Source organism: Stegostoma tigrinum, chromosome 8 (genome assembly GCF_030684315.1).
Source record: "Stegostoma tigrinum isolate sSteTig4 chromosome 8, sSteTig4.hap1, whole genome shotgun sequence".
NCBI classification, from domain to species: Eukaryota; Metazoa; Chordata; class Chondrichthyes; order Orectolobiformes; family Stegostomatidae; genus Stegostoma; species Stegostoma tigrinum.
Genome location: NC_081361.1, coordinates 33,028,904 through 33,053,028, shown reverse-complemented (window position 1 = coordinate 33,053,028; position 24,125 = coordinate 33,028,904). Strand labels below are relative to the sequence as shown.

The following is a 24,125-nucleotide window of genomic DNA, read 5'->3' as shown; positions in this document are numbered from 1 at the left end:
TGCTGCTCAGAGGCTGTTGGGTGTCTCAAAAAATGTGAAATTTGTTAGATTTGTTATCAGATTCATTTGCTGATAAAGACATTTGCTGAAGCCTTAAACACCTCCAAGCATCGATGTTTATTAACAAAATCTTTGTATCAGCTGAAGAGAAAAGTTATTTTGTTTAATCAGAAAGAAATTTAAGGGTTTCTTTTCTCAAACCTTCATACCATTTTTCTCATTACTTGCTCTGTTTTGCTTCTTGAAAAGTCCAGCTGTAATATCTGTCATGAACTGACTGTCTGCTCAAATTGTATGATACACATGACCAGAGTCTAATGATAATGTATGTATGTTGGAGCCAGTGGTAAGACGGTAAATATTGGGGAAACAATTAGACCATTCATTTTGTTTTTTTTTTCCCGTCTTGCTGCCAAGGTCTACAGTGCTGGTTTAGGACTGTACCAAACAGCTGTAAAATCAGGGTGGAATCGAAGCCAGTACTTTTCCATTCTTTGTGGTCAAAGCTGAAAGTCTTCTTTCATCATCCTGTAGCCTATATACATGCTTGCAATCCGTGGGTCTGCAGCTAAGACACAGGAAGTGAGCATAGGGCTTGATATTGCCAACACAGGAAAGGCCAGGGAGGTGACAATTTGGAATGGACTCCAGATTAAAGCTCATGAGTTTGACAACTTAAGGAAAATGAACTCAAAACACTATGCAAGCATAATGATTGTGTAATGTCTGTGTAGATTTGACCCAGCTTGCTTTGTCCGATGCCAAGCCAAGGTCACTATTTTTCCAAAATATTTCATAAAACAGTACTCACTGCCCGCACACCCACCTCCATCCTATTGCACTTAGCTCATCAGTGGGGAGATTGAATATCTAGATGTCCTTGAACTTCTCTCCATTTTCTTATGATCACTGCATCTTACTTCACACAAACAAAACTTCATGAACACTCAAAGAAACTGACTTATTTTGTTTGGAGACATTATCAAACAGTACAAATGACTCTCCTGTGGGTTACCACTCTGTGGAAGGTGCTTTCTTACACTGAGCTTTTGAAGTTTGTCTTTTCAGTAATGTGCAGCCAGTCCTGAAACCATTTATTGTCCTCGTTTGTTTTAAAAAAGCAACATTAGTCACGCATTTGATAAGTCTGACTTATTCGAGTAAAAGTGGAGTGCACTTCAAATGATTTTACTGTAGAGCAGCTAATGCTGCTCCAAGAAATTCATTGAGTTTTGAAATAATGTTGCACTGAGCACAAAATGATGATTTGGCACTGAGAGTAGTATTTAAAGATAAATGCTGTGCAGAGTTGGGCATATGCAGTAATGAATACCAAATGTCCTGGATGAGTAGAATACCTTCATCCTATGATAGTGCAATAAACTTTACTGCTTAGCGCGAAGGAGGGGTGATGTAACACTGGCTGTGTTACAGGATAAAATAGCTAATGCCAATTTGATAACCCATTTCATATCTCTCCCCCATCTCTGTTCCTATGAATCACAATTGACATTATTCCACAATCAATTTCTACCTCCATAATTCCTTTCCTATCACATAAAAGACGTATAGATAACAAAAACCCATGTATAGATCTTTTCAAATAACTTCCAGTCAGAAGATTGGCATTTGATTACAGCGTGCTTCGTTCCCTTTCTTGAATTAAAATCATGCAACAACCAAATATCTCATCTTTTTTTCCACTTTTTGAAACTTAACAAGGCACAATCTGTAGATGTTGTGATCCTGGTGAGGTCCATTAAGGCTTAAAGAAGAACTCTGAACAATCAAACATTTAACTGACAGACCAATGCTGCAAGACTTACATTTTTAGAAACATTGTATGTATAAAAAGAAATTGAACAAAGTGAGTGCTGCTAATTTAACACAATCCTTTAAGGACTTGTGTTATAAAGTCAGTTCTACTTTTCCTCGCGCTGCCCACGAGATTTTTTTATCTAATGGAATGTTGAAGGTTTGTTCTGGAAGCAATCCAAACGGTATGCCACAGCTCTCCACAATTTAGTTTAATTGACCTTAGCATTCCACTTATTCCTTGAGGTATCAATTGCATGGGGCACCTTCCATTAGCTTTTAGCTGAACAATCCTCCATTTTCTTTCAAGAACTCATAACTCTGAACTCTTCAGCTGCTTGCCCTAGCTTTGAATGTTCATAGGCTGTTTGCTTTTCCTAGACTTCTCTGATATCCTCTGTGTAACTCTTCCTCTACTAATTGCTTTCTGCCAAAAGACTTTCAGGATCACTGTTGATTTCTACCATCAGCCACAAACTAGAGCAAATCTTCCAGCTGCCTTTCCCTGGGGGAAACTAAGCGAAACTAAACTGAACTGAACTGCCTGCTTCTGTAGCCAAATGCACAGATAGTTTAAACAAAGGAAACTTCCACTCCCACATTCCACCGACATGACTTTAGCATGTCGAACAGAAATGAAAAGGAATGGCCTTATTCCCCATGCTAACGTTTGAATCTGTAATCCATTTGAATAATTTATATTGCTAATGGTGTTTTACCACTCTTTGTCCAAATTCCCAGGTTCCATTATAATAGAGAAAGGTTATTCATTGTTCAAGCTCATTCCCACGATCAGAAATCTCTAACCTTGCAATACAAACTTAAATGTAAACTTGTAAGTAAAATAAACTGAGGCTTGGTTGCTTATCACTTTTTTTTCAATCAGATGTCCTCACATCTAGAGTTAGAACTTTAAATTTTATAACTTTTATATTTTAAAACGTACGAGTCGTGATCTAGATATTTGCATGGTCTGTTTGACGCAGAAGTGAACTTCTGATTGAAAATGAAGGGCTCACACAAAGGAAGTCAAAGAAAGCCTCACTCAAAAATCTAGTGGTTGTTGTGGTATGAATTATACTTCACTGTCGATGTTGTAGTTTGTAGCATTCTTTATTTTACTTCCCATCGTGGCGCTGTAGCGATGTCATCAAGCTGGCCAGGCTACCAATCGTATTTCTTAGAGACAGCCAGCCATGAAACAAAAAGCACTAATCATCAGAGATAGTAGGAACTGCAGATGCTGTAGAATCTGACATAACAAGGTGTAGAGCTGGAGGAACACAGCAGGCCAAGCAGCATCAGAGGAGCAGGAAAGCTGACGTTTCGGGTCAGGACCCTTCTTCAGAAATGTCAATTTTCTGACTCCTCTGATGCTGCCTGGCCTGCTGTGTTCCACCAACTCCAAACTGTGACATCACTGAATTGCCCTGTTAGCTGTGGGGTGAAATAAAGAGTGCACACATTTGCTTGGTTCCTGTGCATATATGTACTTCAGCCCAAACTAGCATCGTATCTACTATACCATTGCACAGTTCCAAGTTGACATTCTAAACATTTTCCAGCTTTGTGAGAAATAAATTCATTGCATTCTTTTATTTTACATGCTGGAATGTTCTGAATTGTATGTCCCAAATGAAACAATCAACAGCCACAGCCAGCTTTTAATCTGTAAAGATAATAAAATGTGAGGCTGGATGAACACAGCAGGCCAAGCAGCATCTCAGGAGTACAGCACTCCTGAGATGCTGCTTGGCCTGCTGTGTTCATCCAGCCTCACATTTTATTATCTTGGAATTCTCCAGCATCTGCAGTTCCCATTATCTCTGATACTATTTTAATCTGTAAACTAGCTTTCCATTTTTGCAAGTTGAACTTAAAAGTCTCAATGACAGTGCGGCTAGAATATGGTCAATTGTCTGATTTCCAGCCTCCATCAAAACTGGAAGGGCGTAGAATTTGATCAGGTTTGGGTTGCAAATTTGATTTCCAAGACTTCAAGCCTCCACTGAGCTGGTTCAGTTTTTTTTAAAAGGTCCCATGCCTACCTGGAAAGCATCTCAAATGCAGCAAAGCTGCAGGGTACTAACACATGTCAACAGATTGCCCTGCACAGCTTAATAAATTCGTAAATGGGGCTTATAAGCAGAGCGTTTATGAATTTACTGAAGCTAATACACAAATGGAAAAGTCAATGGCGAACCTTCTGTAGGTATTGCTTACACAAAGTTTCTGGACATAATTTCCAGAAACAACAGGGCAGCTTTACTCTGATGGAATTAATGCATGCATTTACCTAATTCATCTAGGTTAATTTTACTCTCCATTGAAACCAGTGGATGTGGGGCAGAATAGAAACTCAGAATGATGAGAGAGAGAGTGTGCTGTGGATTAACTCATGCATGTCAAACTGCTGACCTCTTCATCTTCTACAGCTGTGTGCCGCTATCCACTTGGAATGTCGGGTCGGAAAATCCCAGATGAAGACATCACAGCTTCCAGCCAGTGGTATGATTCCACTGCAGCCAAACACGGAAGGTGGGTACACATGTTGCCTGTGGTTTCGACTCATCAGACAGTGGGATGGGATTAACGCAGTGGCTATGCAGTAGGGTACCTACTGGGACAATGTCAGGACATGTTTTTAAGCTCTCAGGATTTGCTTGTGTTACACGGTAGGAAAATCAGAGGGGAAATTCAAGGTTGATGATGCCTGAACAAAATGCAGCAGATCGGTAAGCAGAAGTTAAAAGAAACAGCAGTTCATTGCTTTGCGAAAACAGAAATAACTGTGCAGACACCAGGGACAGAAAAGAATACAGTGATTAAAAGTGGACAGAAACTACAAGACGAAGACAGATAGTATAAAATAAAGGATACAACTGTCAATGATTAGATTCCCTACGGTGTGGAAACAGGCCCTTCGGCCCAACAAGTCCACACTGCTCCTTGAAACATCCCACCCAGACTCAGACCCATTCCCCTATAACCCACATACCCCTGAACACTATGGGCAATTTAGCATGGCCGATCCACCTAGCCTGCACATCTTTGGACTGTGGGAGGAAACCGGAGCACCTGGAGGAAACCCACGCAGACACGGGGAGAAACTCCACACAGACAGTCACCCGAGGCTGGAATCGAACCTGGGTCCTTGGTTCTGTGAGGCTGCAGTACTAACCACTGAGCCACAGTGCCATCCCGAGTGCAGCAGGATCTGGGTCTACACGTGGGCCAATCATTTAAAGTGCCAGGGTCAGTTCAGAAGGTGGTTAATAAAACATGTGGGATTCCTAGTTTTACAAATAAAGGCATGAGCCAGGATTCGGGCACAGGACTCAGTTTTCATGTTGAGGGGAGGGGCAGTGAATGATCAGGTGGTGGGTTCTCAAGACTGGACAGCCAATCAGCAGCCTTTCATCTTGAAAAGAGCAACAGACTGGATTAGCACATACATAATGGAGAGATTTCTTCAAAGTGGCAATGCCCACTCTCCCACCTTTTCAAATTTAAGTTTCAAAACTGAGTCTTGGAGTGGGGCTACAACAGTGATGGGTGAGCCTCTCTACAGAATGGGCCACGTCTGCCTCGGCTTTCAAGTAGGCGGGGGTGGGGAGTGCTCTAGGACTGCTTGGAACATTGCCCCCCCACTTACCCCTTCCTCCAACCACCCATCCTGCACTAGTCTGCTGCTGGGAGGCCACCGTCAGCTAGCTAAACTGCCCCTGACTCCATTCTCTCTGTCGATGCAATCTAGAGGCCAAGTGTAAATTTCTCTGATAATTGGCTCGATAAGCTTGATCTTAATGAGCTGTGTCAGCTGCATGCAGCACACAGGTGGGTAGTCTGCTTATATCCCCCCTCCTCAAAAGTGGCCTGGAGCAGGATTGAGCTGTGGAATTGGCACATGAGGACGTGGGGTAATTTTAGCACCCTGTCTGCCTTCAATCCTGGTCCCTGCGTGAGGCTGATCACAGAATCCCTGTAGTGTGGAAGCAGGCCATTTGGCCCACTGAATGCACAACGACCCGCCAAACAGCTTCCCCCCGCCCACCCCCCTATCTCTGCAATTCCACATTAACCGTGGATAGTCCACCCAGCCTACACATCCCTGGACACTATAGGCAACTTAGCTTGGCTCGCCCACCTAACCTGCACATTGTTGGACTGCGGGAGGAAACCGGAGCAGTTGGAGAACATGCAAATTCCACACTGACAGTCGCCCAAGTCTGGAGTTGAACCCGGGTCCCTGGTGTGGTGAGGCAGCATTGCTAACTGCTGAGTCACCATGCTGACTAGAAATCAAGCTACAGTGTGAAAGCCTGGAAATGATGATATAAGCCTTTTAAAATATATATTATTTTGGTCTCAGCTGGAGAATTACTTGGGCAATTTTGGGCACATTATTTGAGGAAGGACATAACAGAAAGAATACTGAAGGAAATCATAAGAATCGCTCCAAGGATAAGGGACTTCAATTACGTGGATACATTGAGGAGCGGGAGTTGATGAGAAGTTCAAGAGAAAAATTGATGGAGATATTCAAAATCTTGAGGAACCTAAATGGAATAAGTAGTGAGAAAGTATTCCCATTGTTAGAGTAGTCGCAAGTGAGAAGGCCCTGCTTAAAGTTGATTGGTGAAAGAACAAAGACACTGAGGCAAAATGTTTTTTTATGCAGCATGGAGTTAACATCTGGAATGCACTATCTGAAAGCACAACAAGGCAGACTCGAAAGTAAACAAAGAGAATGCTGGAGAAACTCAGCCGATTTGGCAGCATCTAGGCTGAGAGAAACACAGTGAATGCTCAAAGTCTGATGTGACTTTTCTTCAATGCTCTTCCAGTTCCGAAGAAGAGTTGTGTCAGAGTCAAAGCATTAACTCCATTTCTCTTGCCACAGATGCTCCCAGACCTGCTGAGTTTCTAGAGTATTCTCTCGTTAATTTCACATTTCCGGTATCCACAATATTTTGGTTTCATTAAAGCTACGCTGGCTTTCAAAAGGGAATTAGATAATTATCAGAAGAGAAATAAAATGTAAGCATGCATGGTTAGGGCAGGGGAATAGCTGAGTGGCTTTTGTAGAAAGCACAATGTGTTAGATTCTATGATTCCACTTTTCCCATTTCCACCTTACTGTTTATTTACACTAGCCCTGACGTCAGCACTATTTAAAGCTATGCAATTTGAACGCTACCCATATTCTGCTACCCATGACCCAAAGACTGACAAATGCTCTTTTGACAACCCGTAGACTGGATTTTGAAGAAGGGGACGGAGCCTGGTGCCCAGATGGTCCTGTAGATCCTGAGGACATGGAATTCCTTCAGGTTGACCTGCGAACTCTGCACTTTATTACCCTAGTGGGCACTCAGGGACGCCACGCAGGGGGTCATGGCAATGAGTTTGCTCAGATGTATCGGCTTGACTACAGTCGAGATGGAAACCGCTGGAATTCGTGGAAAAACCGACATGGGAAACAGGTAAATACAGCAACAAAGGCACGCCCAATATGTTACCTCAGCAGGCAATGGGAGCAGGTGAAATATTGTCCAATTCTGCTTAGTAACATCTAATTCTTTCCGCTACAGCACAAATGGTAAGTAAAAATATTATAGTTATATTTAACTCTTTCAAGCTTCAGTATTCTTCTTTCAACTAAGTGTGTCTGAAATAAATTAGGTTGAATAAATGTATTTTATTTCAGGTAATTTTGACTTTGGGTAAATTGAGATTGAGAAATTGTATCAGGCAGGCTTGATCATCTAGAGTCAAATAACCCCGATGTGTCTGAGTTAATCTTTCAGTCACATTTCCTATGAAAAGAAGGCACAACTTCTGTCTTTTACTAGGCTATCTTCTTCCCTACCTCTGGCTTTATTCCTTACAAGCCAATTCTAGGCCCTGTCCATTTTTTTTCCCCCCTTCTCCTCTCTCCCTCTGTAGTAATTCTATCACCAGCCCCGATCCCCTTTAACTACCTACCTAAAGAGTTAGGAAGGAGCCGGGTCATGACCAGGAACCACGTTGTGGGAGCTGAACGCGCGGGTTGTGTCCTGCAGCAACAGCGGATCGAGCGTGGGCAGGAGCAATGCTGGTGGATCAAGGGTGGGCCAGCAAAAGCGGGCCGGTGAGGCAGCGGTGGCGAGATTGGCCTGGTGAGGCAGCTGAGAGTGGGACGCTGGTGGCAGCAAAACATGGGCTGGAAAGCCTGGAGCGGGACTCTGGTGGAGGCAGGGCGAGAGCTGGAAAGCCTGGAGCGGGACTCTGCTGGAGGCTGGGGGGGAGCTGGAAAGCCTGGAGCAGGATTCCAGTGACCTGGAGTAGGACTTTAGTGGAGGCTTGACAAAGGCTGGAGAGCCCTGAGTGGGACTGCAGCAGTGGAAAGGAAAGTCAGACTGTCTTAAGTTATCTTTTTTTTTCTTGTCTTATTCTCAGTAAATGTGAATGTTGCCATGTATTTACAGCGAAGGTACCCACTTTTCACTCTATTTTTACACTGAATACATGTGACAATAAATGATCCAATTCAATTTTGAGGCTGAGATTTGAGGTAGGCAGTTCACTCCCATGCTTTAGCAATGCTGCTGTATAGCAACAGTAAGAGGAACTGTGATTTCTCATATCTGTAAAATATAGAGTACAGCATTGGGAGGGGTGGTCCATGTTAGCACACCTTCCATCCTCCTCACCTCCACACTACCCCACAGCTCTAAAGTTGGAGCCGAAAACTCTCTTATAGAACTCTCTCAAATGTCTAACTCAGAGGCGAGAGTCTTTGCCCAAACACTTGAAGTGAGTCGCTGAAAGTCTTTCCCTGTTGACATAGGCTTTGTTTCATTTTTGTGCTTTCTTTGTCTTTAGGTAATTGAAGGAAATGTAAACCCATACGATGCTGTATTGAGAGATCTGGAGCCACCAATGATAGCCAGATTCGTCAGGTTCATACCAATTACTGATCATTCCATGAGTGTGTGTATGAGAGTGGAGCTCTATGGATGTGAATGGCTAGGTAAGTGCATACGCAGTTTCAAAAAATAAGACTGTATGTAGAAGGTGGACTTTGATCAAAGGTTTTCAGGATCTTTACATATATTCCACTTCCTTCTAAGCAGCCATTGTTGGATTATTACACCCATGGTGCACCAATGCACTGTAATATGTTCAATATACTTGTCCTTTATATGAGTATCTTTATGTATTTGTGTCTGGGTTTGCAATATCATCAAACATTTATAAAGCACAATTAATGTAACAAGGCACTTCACAGGAGAATTAAATCTGACAACAAATCACTTCAAGTGATATAAGGGCAGAAGGCCCAAAGTTTGGTAAAATAAGTCAGTTTTAAACAATGTCTTAAAGGAGGAATGGGGGTTGAGAGACAGAGAGGCTAAAGGAGAGAATTAAGTTCCAGGCAGTGGAGACCCAAATGCCAATGATGGAGCGATTAAGACTAAGGCTGCTCATAAGGTCAGTTTCTAAGGAGCACAAATAACTTTGAGGGTTGTATAGAAATAGAGCTTGTCACATGAGGAGCAGTTGAGGACTCAGGGTCTGTACTCGGTGGAGTTCAGAAGGATTGGGGGAGGCGGCGTGGAATAAAATTGAAACTTACAGAATACTGAGAGACCTGGCTAGACTGGACGTGGGGAAGACGTTTCCACTTATAGGAGAACTTAGGATCTGAGGGTACAAACTCAAAGTGAACGCACGACACTTTAGAACTGAGATGAGAAGGAATTTCTTCAGCCAGAGGGTGGTTAGTCTGTGGCGCTCATTGCCATAGAGGGCTATGGAGGCCAAATCATTAAGTGTATTTAAGACAGAGATAGGATCTTGTTTAGTCAGGGGATCAAAGTTTATGGGGAGAAGGCAGGAAATTTAGTTTGGGAAATATATTAGCTATGATCAAATGGCAGAGCAGACCCGTTAGGCCCAATGACCTAATTCTGCTCAGTTACCTTATGGTCTTATGGTCATGAGTGAAGTTGAAAACAAGAATTTTTAAATCAGTTTGCATGTATGTGGGTTTATGTTTAAGTGTAAAAGTGTGATTAGATATGTGTATACCCTAACATCAGTTTGTCAGGGGATATAACAAGAAAAAAGGATGCAAATACTAGTTTCTTCCAAGATGACCCATCTTTAGACTGGTACAAAATGAGTTTTACCTACTTGTTGGATGATAAATCCAAAGCAATTCTGCCAACATTTTGTTACTTTTGTAGTGTTTCACACTTATAGGTGCTTCCTTGGAGTGTTTTGCAGCATGCAGGGGGAAAAATTGGTGTATAATAAGGGGAAAGAAATTCATAAAACATGTTTGTGGCAGAGCAAAAAAATGCACATTGGAAGAGAAAGGTTTGCAAGGAGCTTCTGAAAACACAGAGGTGGGATTTTAAAGCTGGGGATTGAGAGAGTTGAGGGATCTGCAGCTTAAATAAAAATTCTCCTCCAACCGTTTACTCTGTCTATGAATTCCCCACGGATGAAAAGTAAAAGTGCAACATCTTTGCAAAAAAGGTATTTGAGAAAGAATTGTAATATGTCCTGATGTCAGTGTAGATTGAAATGATTCATTAAGTTACGGATTATGTTACATTTGTGGCAGAAATGATGGAAATTCTTCTGGTTTTGCATACAGAAAGCAAAAATTCTTGAATAACTTTACATCAAATGCTGTGTCTTTAATTGAGATTCACACCCACATTTCTATTAGGGAGGGAATTCCAGAATTTTAACCAGCAATGATGATATACTTGCAAGTCCAGACAGTGTGAGACACAAAAAGTAACTTGAAGGTGAAGCCGTTCCTCATGCTTGCTGTCATTGTCTAATTGAGACACAATCTTAAACAAATCCAGAACTCTTCTCCTGACCTTGGTTGCCAGTGAATCACTTTCAGAACAATTCCTCATTGTGGTCCTGGGAAATCTGCATCATATGACAGCAAAAATTTGGTTTTGCTGAACTGCAAAGTCGACACTCAATTATTGATTACTATCAATAATTTTTGTGTGACTGGGGATTGAACCCGCATTTTGGACATTCTTCCAGGCACAAGCCTCAAAACTTCTGTAATGCTACTGATTGGCAGTTCAAAGGGTGATCTTGAGGCTCATAGTCTTAAAAGCAATAGATTTGTTTTCCATAAATTAACATGGGAGCTTTTAGTCCCTACATTCTAACATTGTGAATAATTAAAGCAAATAGTTGCATTCACATGACACCTTTTTATATGGTCAGGACACCCCAGAGTCACTGTGACCTGAACTTACGTGGGACAATACCGAAGTTGAGAAGATATAATTGTCAGGAAAGTGACAGCAGGCTGCTACTCAGCCTTTAGAAGAGAATGCTTAGAGGGTTGACCTGCTAAGGGTCTTTAAAATTATGGAGGGGTTAAATGTAGAAAGATGTTTCTCTTAATGGGGGATTTCATACCAGATTTCATAGGCATAAGAAAGATACTAATAAATTCAGTAGGAATTTGAGGAACAAATTCTTTACAGAGAGAGTAGGTAAAATGTATAATTTCTTACAACATGGAGTAATGATGGTGACTAACATAAATATCTTTAAGGGGATGCTAAATAAGCCAGCAAAGGAGAAAGGAGCAGGAATTCTGGTCACATTAGGCAAAATAAGGCAAAATGAGGAGCATGAGCAAAGGCAAAAACTCATTGGGCCAATTGGCTTGTGTTTTTTTAATGAGCTTCAGTCATTATTATTGAACAAACACGATAACCGTTTTGCAAAAAGGTGAGCTCCCGCATATAGTCGGTTGAATGTTGATGGTGGTTGAAGAAAAGGGGTTTACAAGGATTTGGGAGTGGATGTGCATAAAATTCCTCCTATTGATGACAATGTGGTAAAGTGTACACAGATATAAAATGGAGCATTGCCATTATTTTTAAATTAAATTTAGACTAAAGGAATTCTATTGGCATTGCTTCATTAAGCTAAGGATACAATTGAATAGGATGTGTTTTAACTCCTGAGCCTAGCTGAACACCTGGGGAGGCACTCCAGGCTGTACATCTGCAGTGTCCAGTCTGCTTTTAATACCTGGATCTCACTGCAATACAAACCCTTACCAACTGGGGCAGTTGGCTGCAATTAAACCTGTTCATTACAGGGGTGATGATAGCTTAGTGATATTATTAGTGGTATTATAGTGGTATTAATATAGAAACCCAGACAGTGTTTTGGGGAGCTGGGTTTGAGTCCTGCCATTGGCACATGGTAGGATTTGAATTCAATAAAAAGAATCTGGAATTAATATTCTAATGATAACCCATTGTTGATTGTCGGTAAAACCCATCTGGCTCATTAGTTCCCTTTAGGGAAGGAAACTGCCATCCTTACCTGGTCTGACTCCAGACCCACAGCAATGTGATTGAGTCTTAACTGCCCTCTGGGCAATTAGGGATAGGCAATTACTGCGCTGCATAGCCAGTGATACCCTCATCCCATGAACGAATGAAAAATAAGTTGGGAAGCCTAGCAAGGTTTCTTTGTGTGGGAGAACGGTAGAAGTTTCATGAACACGGGATTGGAGGAGTCACGGGCATCAGTTGCCCAAGCTATTTGTTGTGGTGTCTTGAGGCGGGGGGGCATCCTATGCTCTTCCTGGCCCCTCAAAGACCATTTGGTTTCTACTTACCTAAGGAGGGCCTGCTCTTCTGCTCTAACCACTTCCAGTCAGCAGAGTTTCTATCGCAAATGGCTCACTCACTTAGCCATGCAAATAGCTTTGTAATCTTTAATGATGTGATGGATAAACATCAATTCCTGAGATTTAAGGAGACCTTGCAGTGGAGTTAAATTAGTAAGCAGACCCCCTTTGACTTTAATTACCATGCCATACAATTTGCTATAAGTGAAATGAGCTAAAATGCACACCAAATTGTGCATCATAGTAAAAGCTCAGTGAGCAGTAGTTGTATCTTTGATTTCTCCTGGTTATGTTTTTGTACAGATGGTCTGGTGAGTTACAGTAGTCCGGTTGGTCACCAGATTTTCTCACCCAGGAGCCCCACAGTTTATTTGAATGATTCAGTCTATGATGGTGCAATCAGTTCAAGGTAAGATGACCTACGTTTCATTTACTCTACTGTCCAAGCATGTTGTTTTTAAGCCCTGTCTATCAGAATTGGTCTCACTGATGTCAGGAATATGTACATTAGCATGAGTCGAAAGGATTTGTGGAGGTCCTAAGGACAGAACTCATATTAAAAATCAGTCCGTTCTAAAGAAAGTTGCTTGTTGTACAGTTTTATTTTTCTCAAATTCTCTGAGAAATTTAAGATCCTTATTAAATCAAATACTCAGTATCCCGAACGATGGTATGTTCTGACCTGGAGGTGGTGCTGATCACAGTCCATAAGTTAAAATCACTCGAGAATTTAATTCTTATTTTGAAACAGTTCTATTTGTCTGACAACAGGATGTGATGTAGAATAAAGAATTTTTTTTTGAGGATTGGAACCTAGAATTGGAACCTCACTGAACAGGCTTTTCACAAGAAGCGCAAATACCATAAAATAGTTTGTTGTACTTCACAGCTGTTGTTGTGTATTCTGACTCAATTCTTTAGTCAGTCATTCTGTTTTATTGAATGGCAATGATAACTCCTCCCTACCTCTGTAACCTATTCTTGCCCTACCATCCCGTGAAAACTGTGAAAAAGAGATTTAACTTTTTATTCATTTCCATATGACCATAAGATGTAGGAGCAGAATTAGACCATTTGGCCCATCGAGTCTGCTCCACCATTGGAACATGGCTGATATGTTTCTCAACCTTGTTTTCCTAACTTCTCTCCATAACCCTTGATCCCCTTAATAATCAATAACCTATGTATCTCTGTCTTAAATACATTCAATGACTTGGCCTGTACAGCCCTCTGCTGCAATGAGTTCCACAGATTAACCACCCTCTGGCTGAAGAAATTCCTCTTCGTCTCAATTCTAAAGGGCCATCCCCTCACTCAGGGGCTGTGCCGTTGGTTCTTCATCTCTCCTGTTAGTGAAAACATCTTCTCCATGACCACTCTATGCAGGCTTCTCAGTATTCTGCAAGTTTCAATCAGATCCCCCCCGCATCCTTCTAACCTCCATCAAGTACATATCCATAGTCCTCAACAGCTCATCATGTGACAAGCCATTCTTCCCTGGGATCATTCTAGTAAAACTTCGCTGGAGTCCCTTCACATCCTTCCTTAGATATGGGGCCCAAAACTGCTCAAAATATTCCAAATACAGTCTGACCCTTATACAACCTCTGCAGTAGATTTCTGCTGTTGTATTCTAGCTGTCTTGAAATGAGTGCTAGCATTGCATTTGCCTTCCTAACAGCCAACTGAACCTGCATATTAAGCTGAAGAGAATTCTGACCTAAGACTCCCACGCCCCTTTGTGCTTCAGATTTCCAAAGCCTCTCCCCATTTAGAAAATAGTCTACGCCACAATTTTTCCTGCCAAAGTGCATAACCTCTTTCCCACATTGTATTCCATTTGCTACTTCTTTGCCCACTCTTCTGCAGTCTCCTTGGTTCCTGAACACTACCTGCCCCTCTACCCATCTTTGTGTCTTCTAGTGACAATGCCCTCAATTACTATGTCCTGATCATTAATGTAGAATGTGAATAGTCGTGGTCCCAACACAGACCTTTGCAGAACTCCACTTGTCACTGGCAGCCATCCTGAAAAAGACACCTTTATCCTCACTCACGGCCTTCTGGCAGTCAGCCAATCCTCTATCCATGCCAGTACCTTGCCCCTAACACCATGGGCTCATCTTATTCAGCAGCCTCCTGTGCGGCACCTTGTCAAAGGTCTTCTTGAAATCCAAATAGATCATGTCCACTGGCTGTCCTTTGCCTAATTTGCTCATTAACTCCTCAAAGAATTCCAACAAATTTGTCAGGAATGACCGCCCCTTGACAGAGCTGTGCTAACTAGTGATTGTTGACTCTTAAAGGTATTAGAAAATTGGATGTAAATTTGTCTAAAAATTAAATTCATGAACCAAAGAATGACTACAGCACAGAATCAGGTCATTCGTTGCATCAAACTTGTGCCAGCCCTCTGCAAAAGAGATTTAGTTTGCTTCACACACTTGTTCTTTCTCCCGTCCCTGCAATAATTTTCCCTTCAGGTGCTTGTCCAATTCCCTTCTGAAAGCCAGGATTGAATCTGTTTCTATCAACCTCTCAGGCAGTGTGTCCCTGATCCTAACTACTCGTTATCTAAGATAACAATGTAGAGCTGGATGAACACAGCAGGCCAAGCAGCATCAGAGGAGCAGGAAAGCTGACTTTTCGGGTCTGGACCCTTCTTCAGAAATTAAGAAAAGTCTTGGACCTGCTCTCCAATCCCTAAATCTGAATGCAATGTTCAGTCATATTAGTGTTACAGTTTCAGCATCAGTGCTGCACACAAAGTTACAGAAAAAGCTCAGTAGAACTACAGTAATAGTGTGAACCAACTACACAAAGCTTAATTATGATGTAATGATATTGGGATATCATGATGTACTCCAGATCTTGTTAACGGCAAGTTACAACACTGCCATGCAGTGGCAACACAGCCAGTTTTCAAAATGTTTAGCACAGTGCTAACTTAAAGCGTATTAAACACTGGACCACTTTATTGCAGTGTTATCTTCAGGGTTTTTTTGAAACAGCAACTGCTCAATTAAAGAATTGAAAATAGAACACAAATACCATTAACCCTTAATGTTTCTGTTTCTTTTTGAGGGAAGTTTATAGTGAGATATTATTAGAAAAATAATTTCAAAGATGGATTATGGCATAAAAATATAAAATACTGGAAGTATGCAGCATGTCAGGCAATATCTGTAAAGTGATAAACTGCGCTTCCATTTCAGGTCAAGAGTGTGTCGTTAAAACAGCACAATTGCTGCATTTGTAACTGTTCTGTGTACTTGTTTTCTTAATCATCTGCCTCTTGGTAAAATAAATAAATGCCTGTGATGGATGCAAAAAAATTTGGTATCTTCACATTGAATCCCATAAACGATATAATGATACTAACATTATTTTAACCCCAAGTATATTCTACTCTTCTGTTTTTGTAAAAGCTTCATCATTGCCTCCTTGTTCCTAGGATGGTTTCAGAAGGACTTGGTCAGATGACAGATGGCGTCTGGGGTTTGGATGATTTCACACAGAGTCACGTATACAATGTGTGGCCAGGGTATGACTATGTGGGATGGAGGAATGACAGCTTTGAAAATGGCTATGTACAAATTCTCTTCGAGTTTGATCGGATCCGAAATTTCACGGCAATGAAGGTACCATCTGCTCTCTACTTCTTTTTAAATGTCATTCTTTCAACAACCGTTCGATGGTCAGAGGTGTTCATGCATCTTATTGGACCAACAATAACATGCATTTATTCAAACTTTTACCATAATGGAACTTTCCAAGTTGCTTTACAGGAGCATTATTAAAGAAAATTGGACATTGAGCCAATTAAGGAGATATTAGGACAGATGTGCAAGAACTTTGGTTAAGAGGTAGGCTTAAAGCTGTGTTTTAATGAAAGAGAGTGAGGTAGAGGGCTTGAGATTTAGGAATTCCAGAATTTCAAGCCTAAGGATCAAAAGGTATAGTCACTCATGGCAACGAAATCATAAGTAATTGGTACACAAGTGGCCAAAACTGAGAAGATTATAGAGCTAGGGAAGTGTGAGAACATGGTGGGATTTGAAAACAATGATGATTTTGTTTTAAATCAAGGTGTTTTCAGTCTGGGAGACCAAGAATCAGGAGGAAAAGGATTGCCTTTGTCCCAGCCCAGCATCATTAAAGAACATGGACTCCCAATGGATCTCAGCTGTAATAATAGCTGGGGCTTGACGAGCCCACCTGAAATGGACCTCCTGCTCAGCCATATTGACCTTCACATTCCCTTTAGCGATACTGTCAGCGGCAGCTCGTAGAATCCCTACAGTGTGGAAGCAGGCTATTCAGCCCATCGAGTCCACACCGAGCCTCTGAAGACCTTCCCACTCAGACCCGTCCCTAAATTTCCCACCCTAGACACTATGGGCTATTTAGCATAGCCAATCCACCTAACATGCAAATCTTTGGACTGGGAGGAAACGACAGCATCTGGAGGAAACCCAAGCAGACATAGGGAGAATGTGCAAACTCCACACAGACAGTCACTCAAGGCTGGAATCCCTGGCACTGTGAGGCAGCAGTGCTAACCACTGAGCCACCATGCTTCCCATGTCAAAACCACAATGCCACTCAATTTCAAACGCAGTCATTGATACTCCCACTGATTGCATGAACTCAACAGGAAAAGATGGTTAAAAAAAAGCAGTAGCAAAGGGAAATAATTAAAAATGCCAGTGCCCTTCTCCCCCATCCCCTTGCCAGCTCAGTGAGTTTATCCAGTGAACTTAAACGTGTTCCAAGCTCTATTCCCAGTCTGTGTTCAGTTTACCATATTTTATCAAGGGTCCCAAGAGGGTCTTTCCCTACTTCTTGCTGTGTTAGGAAGGACCAGCCTGAATTCCTGATCCTTATGGCTATTCAGTATTCAGTACCCTATGGGTGTTCACCAATAAGGACCTTAGGAGCAACATCACTTTAGTTGAATAGTATCTCTGTGGGCCACCGTCTTTGATAAGATCTAGCAGAGCAGTTATTCCCTGTTAGTTGTGGCTCACTTCTCAGGTCAAAAGGTTCTGGGTTCCTATCCCATTCAAGATACTTGAGGACAAAACCTACCCTAACACTTCAAGATGGTGCTGACTGTCTTTCAGATAAGGTACCATTTTGAGATGATCTTTTGGTGGGGCTGGAGGGTGAAGGGTCTGAAATGATTCACTGAAACTGTTGAGAAAAGAACAGGTCAGATATCCCTCAGCCAGTATCAAAAATAGCTTCATCATCTTAATTACTTGATTTCTGTTTGTGGGATCTTGCTGTGCACAAACTGGTTTCCACAATTCCCTACATTACAACAGTGATTGCACTTTAAAAAAAAAGTACTTTATTGCCTGAAAAGTCCTTTGCGACATCCTGGGGTTGTGAAAGATGTTGTATAAACATTCCTTTCTTGTACAATTGTAACTCACATAAGGTTTCCTGCTTTCAGAAGAGGAGAAGATGGACTGAAATTGGCAAGTTAATTTTTTTTCTCAACTAAATTCCAACATCTCTTAATTATTTTTAACAATACACAGATGGGAAAATTTCTTGCTTCTAAATATATCTTATCCCCTTTTTTCCTTCTCCTTTAAGTATGGCTTGACATTTGCTGAGAAAGTTATAAATTGTTATTGTGAACTTCCATAGCAGCTAGAATTAGAAAACCAAGTGCCCATATAATAATAGTTCTTTAAGGGACTTCACAATGTCATGATTCAGATATTACCGTGAGTAATTCCACAGCTTCCAGCATTCAAAGTTAACAAAAGGATACTTGTACAAAACAGACTTGAAACTTGTGCGCATATGATCGTATAGCAAGGAAATTATTGTTAAAGGACTTTAACAGCAGAGGCTGCTTGAAACATGAAGCTCCCACCCTTTTATTCATTTCCCCTGTCTTCCTTTTGGGAACCAACACTAGCTCCCAATACCTTGATTTGACAATCCTCATACTTGTTTTCAAATCTCTCCGTAGCCTCTCCTCTCCTGTTTCCTCCAGCTGTATAGTCTTGAGATCTTTGCACTCTGCTGATTCTGGTCCCTCGAGCATCCCCAGTTTTAATCACTCCACCATTGGTAGGCAAGCCTTCAGATCTCTGTGGCCTCGCCTCTGGATGACTCCCCCTACACTTCTCTACCTAACTTTTTTTCCTTTGAGGCATTCCATATAACCTACCTCACTGGCCAAGCTTTAAATCATCAGGCCTTTTTTCAAAAATTCATTCGCTCGATGAGAGCATTCCTGGTTAGGCCGACATTTATTGCCCACCTCTAATTGTTCAGAGGATAGTTAAGAGTCAATCACATTGCTGTGGGTCTGAAGTCACACCTAGTGCAGACCAGGTAAAGATGGCAGTTTCCCTACCTAAACAACATTAGTAAATCAGATGATGGGTTTTTCCCCAACAGTCAGAAATGATCATGGTTATCATTAGATTCTTAATTCCAGATATTTATTGAATTCAGATTCCGTCATTTGCCCTGGCAGGTTTTGAACACAGGTTCCCAGAACATTACCTGAGCCTCTTGATTACCAGTACATGGATGATAAGACTAGGCCATTGCCTACCCAATATCACCTTCATGGCGCCTTGTCAGGTTTTGTTTGGTTGCACCTTATAGGGTGTTAAAGGCAGTATACAGATGCAAACTGTTCTTGTTGTTCAATCACCATTTTTTCTATTCACGGCATGCAAACATGAACGTGGACTGGTTAATTTGTTCAGTTGATTCTCATTTGAATATATTTTAGAAGCTGTACAAAATTGTGCAAGAGTAAATTCTTCAATTAAATGTCAGGTTGGCACAACAATGTCTTATTAACACTCAGTGTCACTAAACCCCAATCTACAAAAATTGAAACACATGAAAAATTTGGTAAAGATAGTGTCATCATTACCAGCGTTAACTGCTTAATAGCCTATCAGTTACAAACAGGTGAGAGTTTTGTCCTCATTTGCAGAGATTCTCCATCATTTACCTTATTAAAATTAACCAGGTTTGAGTGAATGAAGTCAAGTCCTGTAGTAGTTAAGCTCTCCAAAGCTCCAGAACATAGACACAGCTCATAACTAAACATAAACCCAAATGGCTGAAATGTTGACCTCAACTAATATGCAAAAGTTGCAACTACAGAGGTGCAAGGGAAACTTCAGCACATTAGTTTTAAAGTTGCCATGAGTAGGCAGATACCAACGCACTCAAGCTTTTCCCCATAACAACACAGGTAATTTTCCAGTAACGTGATAGTTGCATTCTTGTGTGACCTTGTGCTATAGAAAATCATGTTTTAGGGAAATTGCTATACCTATGTAGCAGAAAGTTTGCGTTATCCAAACAGAGTCCACTATTCATCAAGCGCATAATAGCCAATTTGCGTTAATGAAACACAGATTATAGCAGAGCTACCTGAAGGTATGAGCTTTTATTAAATCCACACCAAACAGGCAGCGCAATGGAGAAGTTAATAGGAGAACTGAGCTTTGAGTTCTTCTTCTCAAATAATGAGAATTTGAATAGCTCATGCGTTCCAAACCATGAGACACCAAAGTAAAAAAAGGATTTTTAAAATGTAATAGTTTTAAATATGGCGGAGAGATTACTGCAGTGAATGTTCCACCTAGTAAGTTAAATTGACACACACCAGCTCAAAGATGAATCTTTACATCCAAAAACTGGAACAAATTTACTGTTATTGTATTGTATCAACACTGATTTATTGCATTTAACCAAGTATGGCATTAAGGAGCCCCAGGAAAATTGGAATCAATGAGAATCCGGAAAAGTTCTGTGCTAGTTGCAGTCATACCTGGCATAAAGGAAGACAGTTGTGATTGTTGGAGATCAATCATGCCAGCCCTCGGACATCACTGCAGAGGTTGTTTAGGGTAGTGTCCAAGACCCAATCACCTTCAATTACTTCATCAATGACCTTCCCTCCAACATAAAGTTAGAAGTGGAATGTTCACTGATAATTGCATAATGGTCAGCACCAGTCATGAGTCCTCAGACACTGAAAGCAGTCATGTCCGTATGCCACAAAACCAGGCCAATATCCATACTTCGGGCTGACAATTAGCGAATAATATTTACACCACACAAATGCCAGGTAATGACCATTCCAACAACAGAGAATCTAACTATCATCCATTGACATTCAAAGGCACAGTGGCTGCAGAGTGTACAGTCTATGGTATGCACTGTAAGCTCACCAAGGCTCCTTCAACAGCACTTTCATATTATGGGAGAATCTAGTAATAGGGTGCAGAGTTTCAGAATAAGAGTTTCCCATTTAAGAGGTGTGATGACAATTTTCTTCTCTGAAGGATTTTAATATTTGGAACCCTCTACCACAGAGAACAGTGGATGCCTGGTATTTGAACATATTCAAGGCTACATTAGAGTCTTATTGTCAGAGAATCATATAGCACAGAAACAGACCTTTTGTCCAACTTGACAGACTTTTAGTTGAGTAAAGGGTTATGAAGACAGGCAAAAAAGTAGAGCTAAGGCCACAATTTGATCAGCCTTGATTTTACTGATTGACAGACCAGGTTCAATGTGCTGAATAACCTACTTTAGCTACCATTTCTTATGTACTGATATTCACTCTTTATAATAGTGTGGTTCAAAAAGCAATGTGCAATTGAGTGATTTGTGTCTATGTAACTCAGTTGTATTTGAAAATAATTGAGGCAGTTCATGTTGTTTTAGAAAATGTTATTTACAGTATATACTGAATGAGTAAATGGCAATGGTTGAATTTCTGGTTATATATTAGAAGTGAGAATATGGCTTGCTTTAGACAACAGGTAAATTAGTTTGGTAGTCTATTAAATGTAATGTACAATACTCACATGTTTGACAGTGTACAATTCTAACATGTAAATCTTTCTTCACTATAGGTCCATTGCAATAACATGTTCGCAAAGGCAGTGAAGATATTCAGGGAAGTGCAATGTTTTTTCGGCTCAGAACCAGGTAAATGGGAACCGAACCCAGTTACATCTGTTCTGGTTCTAGATGATGTCAATCCGAGTGCTCGCTTTGTCACCGTTCCACTACAACACCGTATGGCAAATGCCATCAAGTGCCAATTCTACTTTGCGGATATATGGATGATGTTCAGTGAAATTTCCTTTCAGTCAGGTATTTGCACACTATATCAATGTTTGAAATGTCCTCATGTTCTATTCACAAAATATCCTCATATTTCTTCCCAAGTGAGTGCTACTTGTCGTTATGGATTGCACTTCCAACAGATTAGTGATCCCAATTGGTCTTGTAAAATAGCTGCCATCATTCTTCCTAACCTGATGTTGAAATAAAGTAACTTTTGAATTAGGCAGATGAACTTAGAGCTTGGATTAATACACATACCTATGATGTAACTTATACAGAGACTTGTTAGAGAGGGGGACAAGACTGGCAGCTTAACATTCCACTAGCGAAGTATTGTCAGGCAAGATAGAGAGGGATGTAAAAGAGCTGGGGGAGTTGCATTACTGATGAGGGAAAATATCACAGCTATACTGAGGGAATAAACATTGGAGGGTTCATCCAGTGAGGCCATATGGGTAAAGCTCAGGAATAGGAAAGGTGCAATTAGTTTGATGGGATTGGACAACAGGCCTCCCAACGGGCAGTGGGGTGGACAGCTTATGGAAAAAGATAAAAGCAACAGTGTTGTTGTGGTTATGATTAATTCCCCTATAATGAATGGGACTTGTTTAGGCCAGGGGTTTGGGTGAGAAGGAGATTAGTTTGATGAGTCCATGTTTTGAAACAGTATGTAAGTAGCCCAACTAGGGAATAATTATTTAGACCATGTATTGGAGAATGAGCCGAACCAGGTGATCGAAGTTTCAGTGGGGGAGCATTTTGGGAGAGGTGACCACAATTCTGTAAATTTTTCGATTACTTATGGGATAAGGATAAAGGAAGGCCTTAGGTGAATGTGCTAAACTGGGGAAGGCTAACTGCCGCAATGTTAGGCATGAACTGGGGAATGTAGATTTGGAGCAATTGTTTGAGGGTAAAACCACATCTGGCATGTGGGAGTATTTTAAAGGCCAGTTAAATAGAGTTCAGAACCAGCATGTCCCTGTGAAAATGAAGGATAAGGATGATGACAAGAAATGGAAAGTTTGATCAAAAAAAGGAGGCATACATAGGGTTTAGGAATCTGAAGACAGACAGAAACTTTGATGAATACCAAGATAGCAGGAAAGAACTCAAACAAGGTCTTAGGAGGGCTATAAGACACCACGAAATGTATTTAGCACACAGAATTAAGGAAAATCCCAAAGCATTTTCTACAAATATAAAGAGCAAGAGGATAGCTAGGACAGGTTAGGTCCAGTCAGATACAAAGGAGGGAATTTAAGCTTGAGCCAGAGGAAATGGGTGAGTTGCTTAAAAAAAAACTTTGCATTGGTACTCACAAAGGAGAGGGATATGGTGAATGATGAGTCTTGGGAGAGGTATGTGGATACAATAGGGAATGTCAATATAGAAAAGGAAGGGGTGTTGGCTGCTTTGAAAAGCATTAAGGTAGACAAGTCTCTACGTCCTAATGGAATCTATCCCAGATGCTGAGGGAGACACGTGAGGAAATTGCTGGGGCCTTGTATGAAACTTTCATATCCTCCTTACTCGGAGGAGAAGTTCCACAGAACTGGAGAAGAGCTGATGTTGTTTCTTTGTCTAAATGATTTGGAGGAGAAAGAAGATAACCTGGTTAGTAAGTTTGCAGATGATGCACAGATTGGGGGAACTGCAGATAGTGAGGAGAATTGCCAGTGAACAGTAAAAAGATTTAGACAGGCTGGTGACCTGGGCTGCGACAGGGTTAGGGTTAGGGAGAAATGGCACATGGAGTTTAATCCAGGTAAGTGTGAACTGATGCATTTTAGAAGATCCATTGCAGGAAGGAAGTATCCAGTCAATGGGAGAATCCTCAGTAGCATCAAGATAGAGGGGTTTAGGCATACAGCTTCACAGTTCCCCAAAGGTGGCAACATGAGTGGATAACGTGATCAAGAAGGCATATGGTATGCTTGCCTTCATCAGTTGGGGCATAGAGCATAAAATTTGGCAAGCCAGTTGCAGCTGTATGGAACATTAGTTAGGCCACGTTTAGAACACTGTGTATAGTTGTGGTCACCACTCTACCAGGAGGATTTGGAGGCTTTGGAGAGGGTACAAAAATGGTTTGCCAGGATGTTGCCTGGTTTGGAGGCTATTAGCGATGTGGAGAGATTGGACAAACTTGGTTTGTTTTCACTTTTGAACATCAAAGAATGGGGGCTGACTTGACAGAAGTTCACAAAATTATGACGGTCATGGATAGAATAGGGAGTCGGAGCCTTATTCCCAGGATATAAATGTCAATTACCTAGGGAAATAGGTTTCAGGTAAAAGGGGCTAAGTTTAAAGGAGATGTGGCAGGCCAGTTTGTTTTTACAGCAAAGTGGTGTAAGTGGCTGGAATGCCAGAGGATGTGCTAAGGGTTGGTGCAAAGTAATATTTAAGAGGCATCTTGACAGATATAGGCAGGGAATAGAGGGATATGGACAGCATAGAGGCAAAAGTTTTTAGTGTAGAAAAG

At 41.2% G+C, this 24,125-nt stretch overlaps 1 protein-coding gene across 5 annotated transcripts in view; it reads left to right on the top strand.

Moving 5' to 3' along the window:
- Positions 1-24,125, top strand: part of ddr2a (discoidin domain receptor tyrosine kinase 2a) — a 150,594-nt gene that overhangs the window by 105,359 nt on the left and 21,110 nt on the right. For all 5 annotated transcript variants that reach the window (XM_059647780.1, XM_048539730.2, XM_048539734.2 and 2 more), the window contains 6 exons: positions 4,251-4,353; positions 7,073-7,301; positions 8,683-8,830; positions 12,803-12,908; positions 15,954-16,140; positions 21,421-21,664. In XM_059647780.1, coding sequence (XP_059503763.1) covers positions 4,251-4,353; positions 7,073-7,301; positions 8,683-8,830; positions 12,803-12,908; positions 15,954-16,140; positions 21,421-21,664 — 1,017 coding nt within the window. The remainder of the gene's footprint in view (positions 1-4,250; positions 4,354-7,072; positions 7,302-8,682; positions 8,831-12,802; positions 12,909-15,953; positions 16,141-21,420; positions 21,665-24,125) is intronic.